At 50.7% G+C, this 18,550-nt stretch overlaps 2 protein-coding genes across 5 annotated transcripts in view; one reads left to right on the forward strand and one right to left on the reverse strand.

Annotated features, from left to right (window-relative positions):
- Positions 1-14,079, reverse strand: part of Trpm4 (transient receptor potential cation channel subfamily M member 4) — a 31,515-nt gene extending 17,436 nt beyond the window's left edge. Inside the window, exons 1-9 of one of the 4 annotated variants that reach the window (XM_034519629.2) lie at positions 13,426-13,851; positions 13,122-13,192; positions 7,636-7,810; positions 7,194-7,374; positions 6,899-7,062; positions 6,493-6,676; positions 1,748-1,809; positions 1,426-1,617; positions 1,215-1,314 (exon numbers count right to left, since the gene is read on the reverse strand). In XM_034519629.2, coding sequence (XP_034375520.1) covers positions 1,215-1,314; positions 1,426-1,617; positions 1,748-1,809; positions 6,493-6,676; positions 6,899-7,062; positions 7,194-7,374; positions 7,636-7,810; positions 13,122-13,192; positions 13,426-13,734 — 1,438 coding nt within the window. In that variant the 5' untranslated portion in view covers positions 13,735-13,851. Of the gene's footprint in view, positions 1-1,214; positions 1,315-1,425; positions 1,618-1,747; positions 1,810-6,492; positions 6,677-6,898; positions 7,063-7,193; positions 7,375-7,635; positions 7,811-13,121; positions 13,193-13,425 lie in introns of those variants that run through there. The other 3 variants (XM_076933883.1, XM_076933887.1, XM_076933892.1) reach the window with 3 other exon arrangements.
- Positions 14,080-14,811: 732 nt separating this feature from the next.
- Hrc (histidine rich calcium binding protein) lies at positions 14,812-18,474 on the forward strand. The gene is made up of 6 exons (XM_034519659.3): positions 14,812-16,925; positions 17,003-17,073; positions 17,436-17,504; positions 17,700-17,754; positions 18,172-18,208; positions 18,382-18,474. The coding sequence occupies exons 1-6, from the start codon at positions 14,966-14,968 to the stop codon at positions 18,416-18,418; spliced, it is 2,229 nt and encodes a 742-aa protein (XP_034375550.1). The 5' UTR covers positions 14,812-14,965; the 3' UTR covers positions 18,419-18,474.
- The last annotated feature ends 76 nt before the right edge of the window (positions 18,475-18,550 follow it).

The raw sequence follows: 18,550 nt of genomic DNA on the forward strand, positions 1-18,550 counted from the left end.
AGTGGTCACATGAGCCTCTTCAGCCAAACTTACAGCCCACATGCACATCTCACAGAATGGTGAGGTTTTAAAGTGAATGGAAAGGCAAGTACGTGGATTGAATTGTTAATGGATGTGTCAATGAATCGTTGAAAAACTGATGGGTGGTGAGTAACTAAAGGTGGATAAATGGATAGGTGGGCTATGGCGTGTGTATAGATGGACAACTGAGGGGGTGGCTAGGTGACTGAATGCATAGCTAGATGTTGTATGGATGGGTAGATGGATAGGCCAGTGGATAGATGAATAGATATGTAAGTCAATGGGTGGATGGATGGATGGATGGATGGACAAGTGGATGGATGGATGGATGGATGGATGGATGGATGGATGGATGGACAAGCAGATGGATGGATGGACAGGTGGAGGGATGGATGGATGAATAGATATGTAAGTGGATGGATGGATGGATGGATAGATGGATGGACAAGTGGATGGATGGATGGATGGATGGATGGATGGATGGATGGATGGATGGATGGACAAGTGGATGGATGGATGGATGGACAAGTGGATGGATGGATGGATGGACAAGTGGGTGGATGGATGGATGGATGGACAAGTGGATGGATGGATGGGTGGACAAGCAGATGGATGGTTGGACAGGTGGAGAATGGATGGATGAATAGATATGTAAGTGGATGGATGGATGGATGGATGGATGGATGGATGGACAAGTGGATGGATGGATGGATGGATAGATGGACAAGTGGATGAATGGATGGATGGTTGGATAGATGGGTGGACAAGGAGATAGATGGATGGACAGGTGGAGGGATGGATGGACAAATAGATATGTAAGTGGATAGATGGATGGACAAGTGACTGGGTGGATGGATACCTAGGTGGATAGGGGGATGAGAATGGATGGATAAGTGGACAGTAGATGGGAGAGAGGTTGGATGAAAAGATGGAAAATGGATGGAAGAATGAAGGACAAATAGAGTGGTGGATAGATGAAAACAGGGAGGGGTTAATGGACATATGGATGGCTGGATCCGACAGGGAAGTAAGTGGCTGAAATGAAAGCATCCACAAAGAACTGATCAACAGCATCTACAGGACCCTAGGAGACTCAAAGAGGGGTGTGGCCTTAGGCTTAGAGGATTGAGGGTGGAGACAGAGTCAGCCACAGCTGAGGTGAAGACAAGGCCAACGTGGAAGGCTCGTCCTACCTTTCACAAGAGCCCTCAAAACGATAGTCTCAAACTCCTCGGAGCCATCTTCTGATGAATAGACCGTCAGCAGCTCCTTTCGGGTCATGATCCTCTCTACCTGCAGAAGGCAGAACTCTAGTCCCCGCCTCAGCCCTGTGGTTCCACCTATCCTTAGGGCCCGCCAGCCAGGGTTCCCAGCCCTTCCCACCATGGTTCCACAATGCCATACCTGGGCCTGCAGGACCTCAGGGTCTCCTTTAGGGAAGTAACGCCTCATCCGATCCTGGGCTTCACCTCGCCGGAGTCCTCCACTCCCTGGGGCCAGAGTATCTTCCAGGGTCTCCACTAGGCAGTCTGCAGCACCCCCAGAGCCGGCCACCAAGAGGCAGGGGAGTTGAGCCTGGGTGGCATCCTCTATCCGCTTCAGAAGCAAGAAGAGAGCCAGTCAGATTTCAGCCCTCTGGTTCTCATATCCCTAAGACGCTCGACTGCCCCGGCACTGGCCCTCAGTTCTCCTCCCACCTCAAAAACAGGGATGCAGTTCCAGATACCTTTAACATCTTCTCATCGCCTTCGATGAGAAGAAGGAGCACAGGGATATCGATTCCAGTCCCTGAGAGAAAAGGGAAAAGAGAAATTTGGTCACGTTCTATCAGCCTTTGCTAGGAATGGGAAAGAACTACATTTCCCAGGAATCCCTTGGGGCAGACATTGACCTTGTCCCAACCCTGAGGCCAAAAATCATGGGAATTGTCCTTCTTCTTTGAAAAATTTTTATTATTCATTTATATAGTGTTGGGAGGATGGTGCTCACAAATGTGTGGAAGTCAGAGGACAATTTGTGGGAGTCTGTTTTCTCTTTTGGTGTTGTGGGTCTTGAGGCTAGAATTCATGTGATCAGGCTTGGCAGCAGGTGCCATTAATTGCTGAAGACTTTCTGGGTTTTATTATTAATGTGTGTGTATTGTATGATGTGTGTGTGTGTGTGTGTGTGTGTGTGTGTATTGTATGATGTGTGTGTGTGTGTGTTGTATGGTATGTGTGTGTTGTATGGTGTGTGTGTGTGTTATATGGTGTGTGTGTGTGTTATATGGTGTGTGTGTGTGCTATATGGTGTGTGTGTTGTAGGGTGTGTGTCTGTTATATGGTATGTGTGTGTGTGTTATATGGCGTGTGTTGTGTGGTATGTGTGTGTTTGTGTATTGTATGGTGTGTGTGTTTGTGCACACACACATGATTGTGCACATGAATACAGGTGTGCATGTGCCATATGTGAGTGAGGAGGTCAGGGGACAAGCTCCGGTGTTACTCTTCACCTCCCACCTTGACTTGAGGCGTGGTGTATCTTGTCGTACACCAGGCTAGCAGCCGCTGATCCTCATCTCATTACGTAGCCAAGGATGACCCTGAACTTTTCTGATCCTTTTACAGGGTGCTGGGGTTGACAGCACCAGGTCCAGAAGTCCAGGGCGGTCACTTAACTTCAGATGGAAGCAGACCTTGGGACCTGAACTCTTGGTGCCCAAGTCAGTCTTATGATTGGCTAAGTACTCCAAAGGCCAGTGAGGTGAGTGTTCAATTGGAAAAGGAAGGAAATACAAATAGATGGGCAATCTTAGCACCATAAAACAATTTAAAAAGTCCAATAGTCAAAGCACACAAGGGAATTGCAGTTTGATTCCACCCTCAGTAAAATAATCAAATAGACTGCACTGGCTGGGTGGCGTCACAGCCTCCTGGAGCTCTGGGTGGAAAACATAGCAGAAGCAAACACGACAGTTAAGTTTAACTGTGTGTTTTTGTAGTTGCTGCTGTTGTTGGTTTGTGTTTGTAAGGGACAGGGTCTTACTCTGTGGCCCAGCCTGCTGCTCTGGGCCTTCCTACTCCAGCCTCCCAAGCATCACCACATCCTGCTAAAAGTATTTCCTCTCTCTTTTAGATTAATTTAATTTATTTCCCATGTGTATGTGTACGCTACAGTGTGTGTGTGTGTGTGTGTGTGTGTGTGTGTGTGTGTGTGTGTGTCTAAGTCAGAGGACCACTTGCAGAGATTGATTCTTTGTGCCACATGGGTTTCAGGGATTCCATTCAGATGGTTGGGCTTAGCTGGCAGGTGCCTTCCACCTGCTGAGCCATCTCACTGGCCCCACAATCATGTGTCCTTAATAAAAGTGAAAACTGCTACAAAGTAATAGAAAGCTTTCTGGTTTGAACAAGGATGGCCCCACTGGCTCACATATTTGAATACTTAGTCACCAGGGAGTGGCAATATTTAAGAAGGATCAGGAGGTGTGGTCTTGTTGGAGGAAGTGTGTCACTAGGGGTGGGCTGACAGGTTTCAAACGCTCACATCAAGCCCAGTGTTTCTCTCTCTCTCTCTCTCTCTCTCTCTCTCTCTCTCTCTCTCTCTCTCTCTCTCTCTCTCTCTCTCTCTTCCTGCTGCCTGAGAATCCAGATGTAGAACTAGCAGCCACTTCTACAGCACCATGCCTGCCTGTGTGCCTTCATGCTCTCCTCCATGGACTACAGCTCTGAACCTGTGAGTCAGGGCCCAGTTAAATGCTCTCATTTGTAAGTGTTCCTTCGGACATGGCGGACATGGCGTCTCAACACAGGGATAGGACAGTGACTATGGAGGCCTGGCTGTAAGTCAGGCCACATGAGATGTAAAACCTGCATAGAATTCATATCTGCATGCGAGGAAAACACACAAACACATGCATTCACCGCAGTTACTCGTCCCAGATGATTTAACGTATAATTCCCTAGCATTTGTCACCTGGGAAAATTCCACCAGAGAGCTGTCATCTATATTATAAGAACCAGGAATGCTGGGGATATAGCACACATGGTCCAGCACTTGCCTGGTGTGCACACAGCCCTGGTCCAGTCGCCAGTGTGGCAGAAAGAAGAGGTAAAGAAGCTTGTGCATAAAGATTATACACCAGGGGAACGTAATGGATTATGTCTAACACCACAAGAAAAAGGGAAACACGCCATGTGGTAGTAATCCTAGCACTTGGGAGGCTGAGGCAGCAGGATTGCCAAGAGGAAGGGATGAAGGGAGAAGAGAAAAAAAGAAAAGGAGATGAAGATTTTATATGGAAAACATATGCAGAGAACTGTCAAACACCCAGAACCCCAGTAGGGTGAAGTGGGGGATCCGAAAAAATAATTCACTTTTCTCCACTTGTTTTTGTTTTCGTTGTTGTTGTTGTTAGGTTTTTTGTCTGTTTGGTTGGTGTTGATTTTGTTTTCGTTTTGTTTTGGGGGTTTTTTTTTTTTTTTTTTTTTTTTTTTTTTTTTTTTTTTTTGAGGTAGGGTCTCATTATATATAGCTCTACCTGTCCTAGAACTCCCTGTGTAGACCTGGAACTCACTGGGCTGTGCCTGCCTCTGCCTGCAGATCCCTGAGATTAAAAGTGTGCTCCACCACACCTGGAACCTTTTTCTTTATGTCCCTTCTTCTTCCTTTTTAAATAGCATTTTAAAAAAAAAAAAAAAAAAAAAAAAAAGGTTATATCTGCATGTACACCTGCATGTCAAAAGAGGGCATCGGATCCCATTACAGATGGTTGTGAGCCACCACGTGGGTGCTGGGAATTAAACTCAGATCCTCAGGTCCTCTGGAAGAGCAAATAATGCTCTTAACCACTGGGTTGTCTCTCCAGTCCTTTGTGTCCCTACTTATGATTCAATTTGTTAAGTTGAGTTCACACCAAGGGTGACATTTGTCATGATACTGAAAGGAAGTTGTGCTTCAAGGTTACATGTGAATTTGCAATAACCCCAAATGCTTCGTAAGTGCTCACATGACACCCAAATAAAGATATAGTGGAACATCATTGATTTCTGACTTTTTTTGTGTGCTTAGGAATGCTCAAGAGGTAAAATATATACAAAACCCTGAAATAGAAAATATTTCTGCGGCTGGAGAGATGGCTCAGTGGTTAAGAGCATTGACTGCTCTGCCAGAAGTCCTGAGTTCAATTCTCAGCAACCACATGGTGGCTCACAACCATCTGTAATGGGATCCGATGCCCTCTTCTGGTGTGTCTGAAGATAGCTACAGTGTACTCACATACATGAAATAAATGAATCTTTAAAAAAGAAAGGAAAGCCGGGCAGTGGTGGCGCACGCCTTTAATCCCAGCACTTGGGAGGCAGAGGCAGGCGGATTTCTGAGTTCAAGGCCAGCCTGGTCTACAGAGTGAGTTCCAGGACAGCAAGAGCTATACAGAGAAACCCTGTCTCGAAAAAACTAAAAAAAAAAAAGAAAAGAAAAGAAAAAGAAAGAAAGAAAGAAAGGAAGGAAAATATTTCTGGTCCCAGGTGTGTAAGGGAGCCTCACACTACGTTCACACAGACACAGAGAGGTGGGGTGAGCAGCCTGCAAGTCTAAGGGTCTGGACACTCAGATGGAAGGTCAAAGCATTAGGGCGTCTCATATTCTGTTTTTGAAAGCCTTTGCATAAGTGGATCCAGAGTTAAAAGTCCTTCAGTTTATTACTTTGTGAGTATTCTGTATCTAGAAATATTTCAAGAGTATCTTTTACCTTTGAGACAGGGTTTCTCTGTGTAGCTCTGGCTGTCCTGGAACTCACTCTGTGGACCAGGCTGGCTTCAAACTCAGAGATTCACCTGCTTCTGACTCCCAAGTGCTGAGATTAAAGGTATGTGCCACCACATGGCAAAACAAAATTTTATTCTTTTTTTTTTTTTTTTTTTTTTTTTTTTCCGAGACAGGGTTTCTCTGTGTAGCCCTGGCTGTCCTGAAACTCATTCTGTGGACCAGGCTGGCCTTGAATAACAAAAATTTTAAAAAATCTTCTGTATGTGTGTATGTGTCTCTATGTGCCTGTGGGTGCCATGCCTAAGGAGGCCAGAAGAGGAAGCCTGGATTCCCTGGAGCTGGAGTTACAGGCAGTTGGGTGCCCGAATGGGTGCTGCCCAAATGGGTGCTGGAGATGGACCCCAGGTCCTTTGTAAGAGCACCAAGTGTTTTTAATTACTGAGCCATCTCTTTACACACCCTCTATTTTACTTTATTTCATTTTATTTTATTTTACTTTTGAGAAAGGGTCTTTTTTATGTAACTCTGGCTATCTTTTGTAGACCAAGCTGGCTTCAAATTCTCAGAGATCTGCCTACCTCTGCCTCCAAGTGCTGGGATTAAAGGTCGGTGCCACCATCCCCAGCATGGATGAGACTCTTAACAGAGGAAAATTGCCCAATCTTGACCACACCTGGCCCATGGGGTCCTGTGTGCTGGCTTCGGAACACAAAGCCCACTCACCTCCCACTCCGGTCTTCTGCTGGGCCACATAGGACTCAAACCGAAGGCGGAAGCGGTTCTCACCACCCATGCGGCCATAGGTGCCGTCATCCACCAAGAAGAAAGCAGAATAGTTATAGTCCAGGGGGAACTCAACTCCGTCCTCAGGGTCACCACGCCACCGATACCTTGCAGGGAATGAACCCTGGGGACAATGCCAGACAGAGAAATCTTTTAGAGGGGACATGACACTCCCCCATAGACCCGAAGACCAGACCTTGACCTCCTCCCTCAGATTCAAGGATCTTTCCCAGACTTTCTTAGACCCAGGGGTCCTTCCCAGCCTCCTCCCTCAGAATTCAGTATTACTACCTGCCCTCCTCCCTCAGACCAGCACTTCAGGCCAGGGCCTCTTCTCTGAACCCACCTTGGGGTTGATCAGCATGTCTCTGTTCCGGACCACTCCCCAGGGGGCCACACCCATGGCCACCACCTTGCTGCCCCCAGTGCTGGCCGTTTGGTGGTCCCTCACAGCCACACCCACATGCCGGCCAATGCCTGTGTGCAGTCCCCCAGTGACGATCCAGGCCCCTATGTAGGGCAGAGGGAGGGACAGAGTGGAAAACTGTGAGCAAAGACATGGAAAGGGAAGCAACATCCTTCAACCGGGTCAACAGTGGGGACGAGGCCCAGGAGACACGGTTCCCAAACCCCGTCGTCACCTGTGCTCTGGGCGGCTCGCACCAGCCCACGACGCAGAAGGTCCTGCAGCCAGGTCTGGAGCACGGGGCCCCCCGACCCCCCCAGCACCGACACCACCAAGTTTGGGGCACGAAAGCCCCAAGAGCGGGTGACGAGACTGTACACAGTGGCTGGATCCGTGCGGTCAGACAGCCGGAGGAACTGTGGACACAGGAGGAAGAGACACATGGGGAAGAGACAGAGACAGCAGAAGACAGACCCAGACAAATGCAGACAGTGGCCTAGAGAGAGGACAGACCTAGAGGCAGACAGACGGACTGGGAGGCTATAAGGACCTAGAGAGAAAGAGGGGGACAGACTCTTAAGACAGAGGCACACAAAGACAGGGTGGACCAGTGGGTAGACATATTCAGCGTTGCCCCAGCCCCACCCAGCCTGGTGTCCCGGACATGCAGGCCTCACGTTGCTGGGCTTTCGGCCAGAGTACGTGAAGTCCAGGTCCCCGTAGGCATCTGTGGGCTTCTCCGTGGTGTGCTCATCACTGTTCCACTCGGTAACTACAGCTGCCCCAAAGGCATCCTCCACAGCCACAGAAGGGTGGGCATTCCGAGGCTGCCCACACTGGCACAAGGTCCCTCTGGGGGCATGAGGGTAGAGTATGAACCCTGGGTGTCCTCACTGAATCCATCCTGTACAAATGTCCATATCCTGTCCACATGGGACTCTGCATCCCTAGAGACAGAGTCTACCATGAACCCTGCACTGGCTCTGACTGTCTGGAGAAGAAAGTGAGGCAAGGAACCCTGATAGCCAAGCTTCATCCCAAATAAGCCAGGACAGGGAGAGTGGCCTGCAGGATCAGAATCAAGAATAGCACACGACCATTGGCAGGTGCCCTTGCTGCCCCAAGCCCCAGAGAAGGACATACACTATGAAAAAAAAAAAAATTTAAAGAATGATTCAACCAGAAAATAACAATACTAAAGAAGAAAAAAAAGAAAGAATGAAAGAGAGAAAGAAGAAAGAAAGAAAGAAAGGAAGGAAGGACAAGAAAAGAAAAATAAGGCCAGGTGTGGTGGCACACAGCTTTAATCCCAATTTGAGGCCAGCGTGATATACAGAGAATTCCAGGACAGCCTAGGCCACAGAGAAACCCTGTCTCAAAAAACAAAATTAAAAAAAAAAAAAAAAGACAAAGGGCGTTTGGGTACCGGAAGTTGAGGACGCTGTGCACCGGAAGTTGGAGACACTGTGCAGTTTGGGGCAAGCATCTTCATCTCTCTGAAACTAACTTTCCTCCTCCAAAGATACAAAGATAGTAAAAGCCCCACGGAACTCAGGGGAGCCAGGAAAATCACAGTGTTTCCTGAAGCGAGGATAGCAACCAGCCCCAGCTGCATGAACTTCAAACAGAGCTTTAAATAACTCAGAACTTCACAGTAGAAAAGCCGAGCGTTTTTCAAAGCTCCCTAACTGTAAGGAGGGCGCTCGGCCAGTCGCTGGCCTATCTGCCAGCCTCTGCCCGGCCCCAGGCTTGCCTTCTCAGGCAGAAAGGTAGGCGAGAGCTGTTCACTGTACCCCAGTACACTCCTTGCCAGCTCCATTGTTTCTCGTTCTGAGAAACAGACAACAGATGACGGTTTCCTTAGATAGACCTCTCTAAGTAGGACACAGTGGGCTGGAGAGATGGCTCAGTGTTAAAAGTGCATACAGAAGGCCTGAAATAAATTCCCAGCTCCCACATGGTGGCTCACAACCATCTGTAACTCCAGACCCAGGGAATCCAACTCTCACTCCTGGCCGTCTTGGACAGCATACATGCACGTGGTGCACAAACACACACGCAGGCAAAATTCCTATACAGGTAAAATAAAAATAAATGTAAAAAAATAACAAAAGGAATATTCAAAAATCATAAATGTACAATTGTCCCTTGAACTCAGGTAACTGTCACCTTTCCAAGAGTCAGGAGCAGGGACCTGGGGAAAACAGCTAATTCTCCTTGGCCCTGATTCTGGAAGGAATTCAAATACTGGGGCTCACCTGTAGTTTCAGAAGTTAGCTGAACCACTGATGGAGAAGTGGGGGTTGGGGGTGGGGTGGTTTTTTTGACTGGGCTCTCAGTAGCCCAGGCTGGCCTCAAACTTACAATAGCCAAAACTTATTTCTTCTTATTTATTTATTTATTTATTTATTTATTTATTTATTTTTGGCCTTAAATTTCTGATCCTCCGGCCTCAGCCTGAAGAGTTCTGGAATCACAGGTATGCACTACTATGCCTGGCTTATTCTAGTGCTGAGGACAGAACCCTGGGTTGAGCGCATGCTAGACAAGCAATCTGGTAACTGAGCGGCATCCCCAAGCCCTGGGGGTTTTGGGTTTCTTCAACATATTTATATGTATGAGTATTTGTCTTCCTGTATGTCAGCACACCGCATAGACGAACACATGGTGGCTGTGGAGGCTGGAAGATGTTGGATTCCCCAGAACTGGGGTTAAAGGCGGTTGTAAGGACTCACATGGGTGCTGGGAACTGAACCTCAGGTCCTCTGAAAGAGCAGCCAGTGCTTTTAACCACAGAGCCATCTCTGCAGCCCTCCACTCCTTATCCTTTGAGAGTCCAAGCCGCTCTAAAACTAACATGGTGGCCCAGGCTGACCTTGAACTCCTGCTCCACTTCTGGAGTGCTGGGATGACAAGTGCACACTAGTGCACACCAGTACACACCAATGCACACCCAGCATAAGGACCAGGTGATGTTGTGAGGCAGGCCACGGTACTGGCCATCCACAGGATACACATCAAGTCCACACAGATGCTGTCCCTCCGGAGCTACAATTAGGAACACAACCTCTTTCTCTAATGTCAGGGGACCCCGACATGCCTCAGTTTCACCTCACTTCATCCTCTTACCCATCGGGACCTCATTCTTGGACCCCTTGCTCCCTCTACTCTTCTAGTCAAAACTTCTGCATGGAACACTTTGGAGCACCTGCCCCAAAGCACCTAGGCCTGGGGCCTGTTACCCACACAGGCTCCTTACCCTAAACAGTTAAAAGATGCTCAGGAGAGAAAGTGCCCACCTTGAGAAGAGGCGGACTTGAGCTTATCCCTAGGACCCATAAACAAGTTGTAATCCCAATGCAGGGGAGGAAAGACAGAAGGCTCCCTGGGGCTGGCCAGGTCACCCCAAGCTAGTGAAAGACACTGTCTTACAAAACAAGGCACAGTGTGCAAGGAACAGTACCTGAGGTCGTCCTCTGGCTTCCGTATGCACGGATGCACACATTTGCACCTGCCCTCAGGAGCACACACAAAATTAAATCAAAGGAAAACTCAGTTTCTTGTCACACAGTTCGTAACTCAGGGCTCCATCACCACTACTAGCTTCCATACTCAATATGGGCAGTGAGCGTCACCATCACAGAAGACAGTAGGCTCTGGTCACACGGTGCTGGCAATGTCTCCTGTGCCTGCCTGCCTTCTGTCACCTATGCTTCGTGTGGCTATGAGGCACAATGGCTCCATTCAAGTGTCATCTCACCGTGAGAAGGAGGCTGGCCACCATGGAAAGCACTCCTTCTGGAAACCTTGGCCTGGTCCTTCCTTTCCTCAAAACTGTAACGCAAGCCTCACAGTGGCTTTCTTTTCCCTCTGCTGCCCTCAGAGCACCCAAGCACCCATGCTAGCCTCTTAGCTACCCCTTGTGGTACTCTAGCCCAACATCCCCAGGGGCCGAGAGAGAGAGTTAAGAAGCTTCAGGAAAGGTGGTGGACAGCAGCAGCTAGCACTTGTCTTAAAGGCGGTCAGAGATGTGAGGGTTGGGGGTGTTGGGTGAGTTTGGGTTTCTTATTTTTTGGGTGAGGATTTGCCTGCATGTGTGTCTGTGTACATGTGTGCAGTGCCTGTGGAGGCCAGAAGAGGGCGTCAGATCCCCCGGAATGGGAGTTACAGGGATTTGTGAGCAGCCACACGTGTGCTGGGAACCGAGCACTTGTCCTCTGCAAGAGCAGCCAGTGTTCAAACCACGAAGCCATTGCTGCCGGCCCTGGTTGCTTTCTGGTGCTGTTATTTTTTGGCTTTTTTTTTTTTTAAGGTCTGCCTCGGTAGCCCAGGTGGTCTTAGAACTACAGTAATCCCCTGCCTCAGTCTCCTGAGTGTTAGAGCAAAAGACAGCCCTGTATTGCCACACCTGACAGGTTTCTTAGGTTTGGGTTTTCGGTCCTGGGGATGGAACTCAACACATGCTAAGTATTGTGCTACCACTGAACTACAGCCTAAGCCCAGAGGTGTAAGAAGAAAAGAAGAGAGAGGCATGAGAGGGAGGGAGGTCATCGTATTTTCCTTACCTGCCTCCATGGTTTCAATTTCCACCTATAACTGGGACCTCTCAGACCCCAGTATGACCCTCAATCTTCTGCTAAGTGCCAACTGGGTCCCCATTCTCCCCATACCCCTCTCCAAGGCCTGTCATGTACACAGCATCCCTTTCCAAACCTGCTTGTTCCCCTGGGCTCCTCATCTTGGTGATGGTCCCCAATCTCTTCTCACCTCTCTGAATTCCTACCCACTCCCACACAGCTTACACACACACAGGGCCTATCCAGCTCGAGAAAACCACACTCAGGGTGGCCTCTGAGAGCCCATGAGGTCTCTCGCACCAGCCTTCTCCCTCACAGTAGTTTCTACAACTCTGCTCTGCTTTCAAGCCACTCTGGCCTTCGACTGAGCTGTTCCAAGGCCCACAGCCCCCATCAGAGGACCACACTGCTCCATCTTCCCAATGACACCTGTATCCCACCAGCTCCCGTCTCCTCCCGCTGACTTCAATCACCCTGTCTGTGGCCCTCTGCCAGTCCCACCAGTAAACCAGTATCTGCATTTATTTACACAATATTTTCCTGTCCCACAGTGGTGAGCCAACAGGCTCCTGATAAAGTCACACTAAGGAAAGCAGATGACACTGCCCCAGGCCAAAAGTCCACCCTGAGAACTGAGAACTAAGTTAAAGCTGGACCCAGCCAGGGAGATAAGCATGTAGCCAAGAAGCTTATAGGGCTTGCTCCTGTCCCCTGACACCCACAGCACAGCACGCAGTGGTAATTGCCCTCTTTTTTTGTTGTTGTTGTTGTTGTTTTTTCGACAGGGTTTCTCTGTGTAGCCCTGCCTGTCCTGGAACTCACTCTGTAGACCAGGCTGGCCTTGAACTCAGAAATCCGCCTGCCTCTGCCTCCCAAGTGCTGGGATGAAAGGCATGCGCCACCACCGCCCGGCCCATACGTAATTGCCCTCTTCTGGTGGGAGTTGCGCGGATATTTCCGGATGTTTATCAGGTGGTGGGCAGAGTTCCAGAAACATCCCAGAGTGACCTTGTTTAGTTTGCACAGCATTCCCAGAAGGGAGGAGCTGCTCTGTGCCCAGGTGACAAGCGCAGCCCAAGAAAGGAATTATTATCCCAAAGCTGCAGAGCTATGTGAGGCTGGCAGGGTTGTGTGGCTATGTTCGCTGAGCCAGGATGACACAGAAAGCCGAAGCAGAGACAAAGTGACACAAAGAGACAGAGACACATGGACGAGACACAAAGACACAGAATGGATCCCTGAAGCGTTTACATGCCTCCCGTCCCCACCTAGAAGGAATGTGCCCTAAGCAGAGTAGCCCCCCCCCCCCAAAAAAAAACAAACAGGGGAGGGGTCTGTCTCAAGTGAAGGTGGACACGTCCTTGGTGGGCGGGGCCTGAGTGTGTTGAGCGGGGCTTTCTGTGGTGGGTGGGGTGTGTTTGTGCAGTGAAGTGCCCTCTGCGGTGGGCAGTGAAGGGATGGATGTCTGTGGTGGGTAGCCTTGACTGCGTAGAGTGGGGCGAGTCCCGTCTATGGGGGCGGAGTCTGTCTGCAGTGGGCAGGGCATGGGAACCTACACTGCCAGGTCAGCAGTCGCGAACTCTCACCCCGCATCATCGTTGAGGTCCACTATGAACGTCGTGCACACCTTCTTCCTGAAGATCTTAGGGATCCAACTCTGAGAACCGGAACAAAAGGGTAGGGCGGGCACCCGAGTCAGACCCATAGGATTCGAAGACAACCCCGCGCGCCCCCGGGACACATTGGGAACTCCTCCCTCGGGCTCAGCCAGGAACCCACGCCTCTCGGTCTGGGAACTCCTGGTCCAGCCACTGCTGCATCTGACCCGGATCAGCGGAGCTGGCGCCGCCTCTGGACCCCACTCACTCCCAGCCCCGCGCTGTGAGATACCTGCTCCTTCTCCGGCCCCACCATGCTGCCGCCGCAGCCCCTGGGGCTCCGTGTATTTCCTCCAGCCTCGGACCCGCCCGACCAAACCGGATCCGCAACTTCACAACCCAGCCCGGGGCGGGGAGTCCCGGGACACGTCACAGGAGGCGGGGAGAGGGCGGCTGCGGAGGAGGGACAGACTCTGCTGCCAAACCATGAATGGGGTCGGTTTGGGGGACACGAAAGACCGAGACTTGGAAGGCAGAGCAAGCGGAGGAATGAAGGAAGCAGAATGAGGCACACGATAGATATCAGCCATGGGACAAACATAGATTCGAAGAGACAGAGACTGAGAGAAAGACCCAGAGAGAGACAGAGACAGAAACTAAGAGAGGGACCCAGAGAAAGAAAAGGGGGCAGAGACCCAGAGACAGAGAGACAGAGAGAATGACACACACACACAGACAGAGAGAGAAAGAGAGAGAGAGAGAGAGAGAGAGAGAGAGAGAGAGAGAGAGAGAGAGAGAACACACACACAGACAGCCAGACACACTAAAACAGAGAGACAGAGACACACACACACACAGAGACAGCCAGACACAGAGAGAGAGAGAGAAAGAAAAAGAGAAGAGAGAGAGAGGGACCAGAAGAGAAAGATCAGGGAAGACACAGTAGGAGGGGGGTGGTTAGAATCCTGAGAAGAAACAGGGACCCTCAGAACAGTGGCTATAATGGGGTGGGGAGGTTTGAATCATAAAGGACAAAACCCAAAAACGGTGCATATACTGACAAGTGTGGGGTCGGTGATGCCGGCCCTCAGAGAAGGCAGTGACACCTGTCTCCAGCCAAGTCCCTTTGGTGGGGACAGCTGGGACCTAGTAACCTGAGCCCCCAGCACCTCCCCCTGTTGTATTTATAGCACTGGTCTGGTCCCCTGCCCCCAGATCTGAGTTCCAGGGAGAGGAGGTCATGGGGCATTGGGGACAGGATTCCTTCACTGTCTTCCACAGCTTCTGCATGACACCACTGCCACACCGAATGTCCCGTTCTGTATGCATTCTTCCCAGTGTTTACCTTGCTGGAGGCCTTCCTCTCCTGCATGCCCTCCTCTCCCAGCGCCCCAGGCTTTTCCAGCAAGTCACTCTAAAAGCCTGGCCTTTGTGCTAAAGATGCCAAACTTGAGCTTGTCCAGTCCCTGCCCCCCTCCTGTCCATGAAGACCCCTCCACCACCCAGTCCTGAGCCAGAGGAACAAGAGGGGAGGGGCAGGCAGGGAGTGACCAGAATAACTTAGGCTCTGGATAAATTTAGCCACAAGAAGGGGAGGGGACAGACCCCATTGGCCCAGCAGTGGAAAGGGAGGTCCTGGAACTAGGGTCACAGCTCCAAAGGGGACATCCTCAGAGGGTCATCCAAGACCTAAGAAAGACAGAGAAGCAGAGAGTGGGAGGCATACCACAAAAGAGAGACAATCTGAAAGTCAACGCCAAAGAGGCAGAAGGACCATCCGTCAGAGGCAGCTGAAGCCAGCCTGGTCAGCCGCTCAGCTGCTAAACGTCCCCATGGGCTTCCAGGGGCCATGGTTACACACTTGTCTCCTTTGGGCCACAGTGGCCATCCTGCTGGTCCGTCCAGTGGTGACCCAGGAGCTGAGAGGGTCTGGGCTGGGCCTCGGCAACTGGAACAACAATGCAGGCATCCCTGGGTCCTCAGAAGACCTATCAACTGAGTTTGGCCACCACAGCCACAGCCACAGGGGCTATCAAGGTGAGAAGGACAGGGACCACAAAGAAGAGGATGAAGATTTCTCCAGGGAATATGGCCACCAGGTCCAAGACCACAGGTACCCTGGCCACGAGGTTGGGGAGGAGAATATCTCCCAAGAGGTTTTCAGAAGGCATGTTAGACAGCTCCATGGGCACCAGGAACATAACAATGAAGATTTAGAGGACTCAGCAGAGAACCACTTCCCCAGACAGAGGAGCCACAGCCATGAAGATGAGGATGGCATTGTCTCCAGTGAGTATCACCATCACAATCCCAGGCATGTCCACCATGGCCATGGAGAAGAAGATGATGGAGGAGAGAAGGAGAGGGTGGACATGATGGAAGACTCTGATGATAAGCACCAGGCCCGTGGTCACCAGATCCACTCAAAGGAGAGAGATGGACTCCATCATGCCCACAGCCACAGGCACCAAGAACACAGTGATGATGATGATGGTGATGATGGGGGCTCCACTGAGTATGGACACCAAGCTCACAGACATCAGGACCATGACAAAGAAGACAATGGGGACTCAGATGAAGACAGTCACATCCACAGGCTTCAAGGTCAAGAAGATGAAAATGATAATGAAGATGGTGACTCCAGTGAATATGGACACCAGACCCAGGACCACCAAGGCCACAAAAAACAAGCCGATGATGATGATGAAGAAGAAGAAGAAGAAGAAGAAGAAGAAGAAGAAGAAGAAGAAGAAGAAGAAGAAGAAGAAGAAGAAGAAGAAAACTCTACTGAGCACAGGCACCAGATCCATGGCCACAGGAAGGAAGAAGATGAGGATGAGTCAGAGGAAGACGATCATGTCTCCAGGCATGGACACCGAGGCCATGAAGATGAGGATGAGGATGGTGATGAGGATGAGGATGGTGATGAGGATGAGGATGGTGACTCTGAGCATGTGCACCAAGCCCACAGACACAGAGGCCATGAGAATGAAGATGAGGAAGATGACTCAGAAGAAGACTATCATCATGTCCCCAGCCATGGCCACCAAAGCCACCAAAATGAGGAAGAGGAAGATGAGGCTGTGTCCACAGAACATTGGCACCAGTCTCCCAGACATGCTCACCATGGTCTTGGACGTGAGAATCAAGAAGAGGCAACAGTCAAGTACAGCCACCATGTTGCAAGCCACCAACCCCAAGACCACACTGCTGTGAGCGATGAAGACCCTCTAGAAGACTATACGAATGGAGTCCCTGGCCACCACCACCACGGAGTCTCTAGGGATGCCGATGAACACATTTCTACTGAGTTTGGCCACAAGGCCCCCAGCCATAGGCTACGAGATCAGGATGAATGGACTAGGCAGGGTCACAGAGAATCTGTTCAGGGAGAGATTGGTCATCAGCCCCTGCACCCCACAGGACCCAGTTCTGGAGAATCAAGGAAGGAAGGTGACCACAGCTCTCAAGAGGGAGATGAAGGCCCAGAACAGAGACAAGAAGCCCACAGTGAGGAGGAGGAGGAAGAGGAGGAGGAAGAGGAGGGCCATGGCCTCCCCATGAGCCAGGAAGATGAAGAAGAGGAAGAAAAAGATAAGAAAGAGAGAAAGAGAGACAGGGCTGCAGTTTCAGCTCCACTGAGCCATCACAGAAAGCAGGAGGAGGAGGAAGAAGAGGATGAGGAGGAAGAGGAGGAAAACCTGCTACCTTTCACCATTATTCCAAATCCACTGGCTGGCAGGGAGGTAGCCAGAGAAGGTTCCAGTGAGGAGGAGAGTCGTGAGATCACAGGTAAGTGACCTGGCTTCACAGGGGTGGGGCAGGCAGAACTGGCCAATTGGAGTCACTGTTACCCTCCTGCCCCACAGGTCAGCAGGATGCCCAGGAATATGAAAACTACCAGCCAGGGTCCTTGTGTGGCTACTGTTCTTTCTGCAATGTAGGTCCCTAGCCCAGATCTGCCTGGCACGCCCTGGGGTGTCATGGGAGGCCTGCAAACCTGGGAGTGGGAGGAGCAGGCAAAAACAAATGCTTCCAGAACAAGCTGGAGACCAGAAGCCAGGGGTGGGGACATTGGGACTATAAGAAGTTAATGTCTCCAGGTGAGGGTCACAGGTCCCACTGTCCAGTGAATGGGTCACATGGGGTTGGGGTTGTCTTGAGATGGAAAACCAGGGTGGGTGGTGTCTCCAGAGAAGAGGGGGACTCTGAATTCAGACATGGAAGTCAACAGCTGAAGTGATCGTCTCCTGAGGGATTTGGAGCTAGGGGCTTCTCTAACCAGGCTCTTCCTACTCCCAGCGATGTACTGAATGCGAAAGCTGTCACTGCGATGAGGAGAACATGGGGGAACACTGTGACCAGTGTCAGGTGAGGCCTTCCCAAAGCTCCTAAGCTCAGGTCCCAAGATGGCTGGGACCACTGGAGTGCCCAAGGCATAATCCTGGCCTTACATGGCTTCATGCTTCCTTCCTGTGTGACCCTCCACCTAGCCTCAGACCCTGGGTGGTCCTTCCTTATTTGTCCCTGACTCAGCCCCTGACCAGGCTCTCTCCCTGCCCTCAGCACTGCCAGTTCTGCTACCTCTGCCCGCTGGTCTGCGACACGCTCTGCACTCCAGGTGAGCAGCAAGGAGGAAGAGGCAGACACCCATCGAGGGGCCAGGGCCCAGCAAAGTGAATCCTAGTGGGGTTGGAACCAACCTGAGCAGTAAACCAAGGCTGTGATCTGTGGTCAAATGGGTGGGGCAGGGGGTGTGGCTCTGGCAAAGGTCATGTGGGTAGAATCTGATATCTCAGGCTAAAATTGAGGTAATGTTGTTGTGATAGTCCTAGGAGTGGGTGGGACCAAAGTAAATAGACACTGGGGGCGGGGCTGCCGGAGGGGCGGGGCTGCCGGAGGGTCCAAAGCAAGAAGGGTCTTGATGCAGTTTGAATTAGAAGGAGTCTGAGCACATTTCTGCACTTGCCCTCAGTCTTCCCCCTCCATGCCCCTCCAGGAGGCCCCTCAAACCTCTTCTCTCTCTGCTCCCTCACAGGAAGCTACGTTGACTATTTCTCCTCCTCTCTGTATCAGTAAGTGTGTGGGGCTGGGCTGGGAGATGATGCAGTTCAAGGGACCCGTTAGAGAAGGGCTGGCTCGCTGAGTTAAAGATCCACCCTGGACTCTCTTCTATGAAATGGTTGGGGTCCTGATGGCTAAGTGGCTTCTGCACATTGGCTAACTAACCTTTGTGTTCTCTGTCCAGAGCCCTGGCTGACATGCTGGAGACTCCAGAGCCCTGACCTGGCCACCTGGCAAGAGCTGCATCTATTTCTCTAAATAAATGTGCTCCTAGAAACATCAGTGTCCAGTGTGGGTGTGTCCTGGGGAGACAGAGGGTAGGGTGAGGCTACCTGATACAGGACAGCTTCGAC

This window comes from Arvicanthis niloticus, chromosome 1 (genome assembly GCF_011762505.2).
Source record: "Arvicanthis niloticus isolate mArvNil1 chromosome 1, mArvNil1.pat.X, whole genome shotgun sequence".
In the NCBI taxonomy this organism is placed as follows: Eukaryota; Metazoa; Chordata; class Mammalia; order Rodentia; family Muridae; genus Arvicanthis; species Arvicanthis niloticus.

What these genes read in the sequence shown, in the direction of transcription:
- Hrc (XM_034519659.3), top strand. Translation starts at nt 14,966, where the DNA reads ATGGGCTTCCAGGGGCCATGGTTACACACTTGTCTCCTTTGGGCCACA. An exon ending in GGAGAGTCGTGAGATCACAG is followed by an intron (nt 16,926 to 17,002) that starts GTAAGTGACCTG and finishes CCTGCCCCACAG; the next exon opens with GTCAGCAGGATGCCCAGGAA. An exon ending in CGACACGCTCTGCACTCCAG is followed by an intron (nt 17,755 to 18,171) that starts GTGAGCAGCAAG and finishes GCTCCCTCACAG; the next exon opens with GAAGCTACGTTGACTATTTC.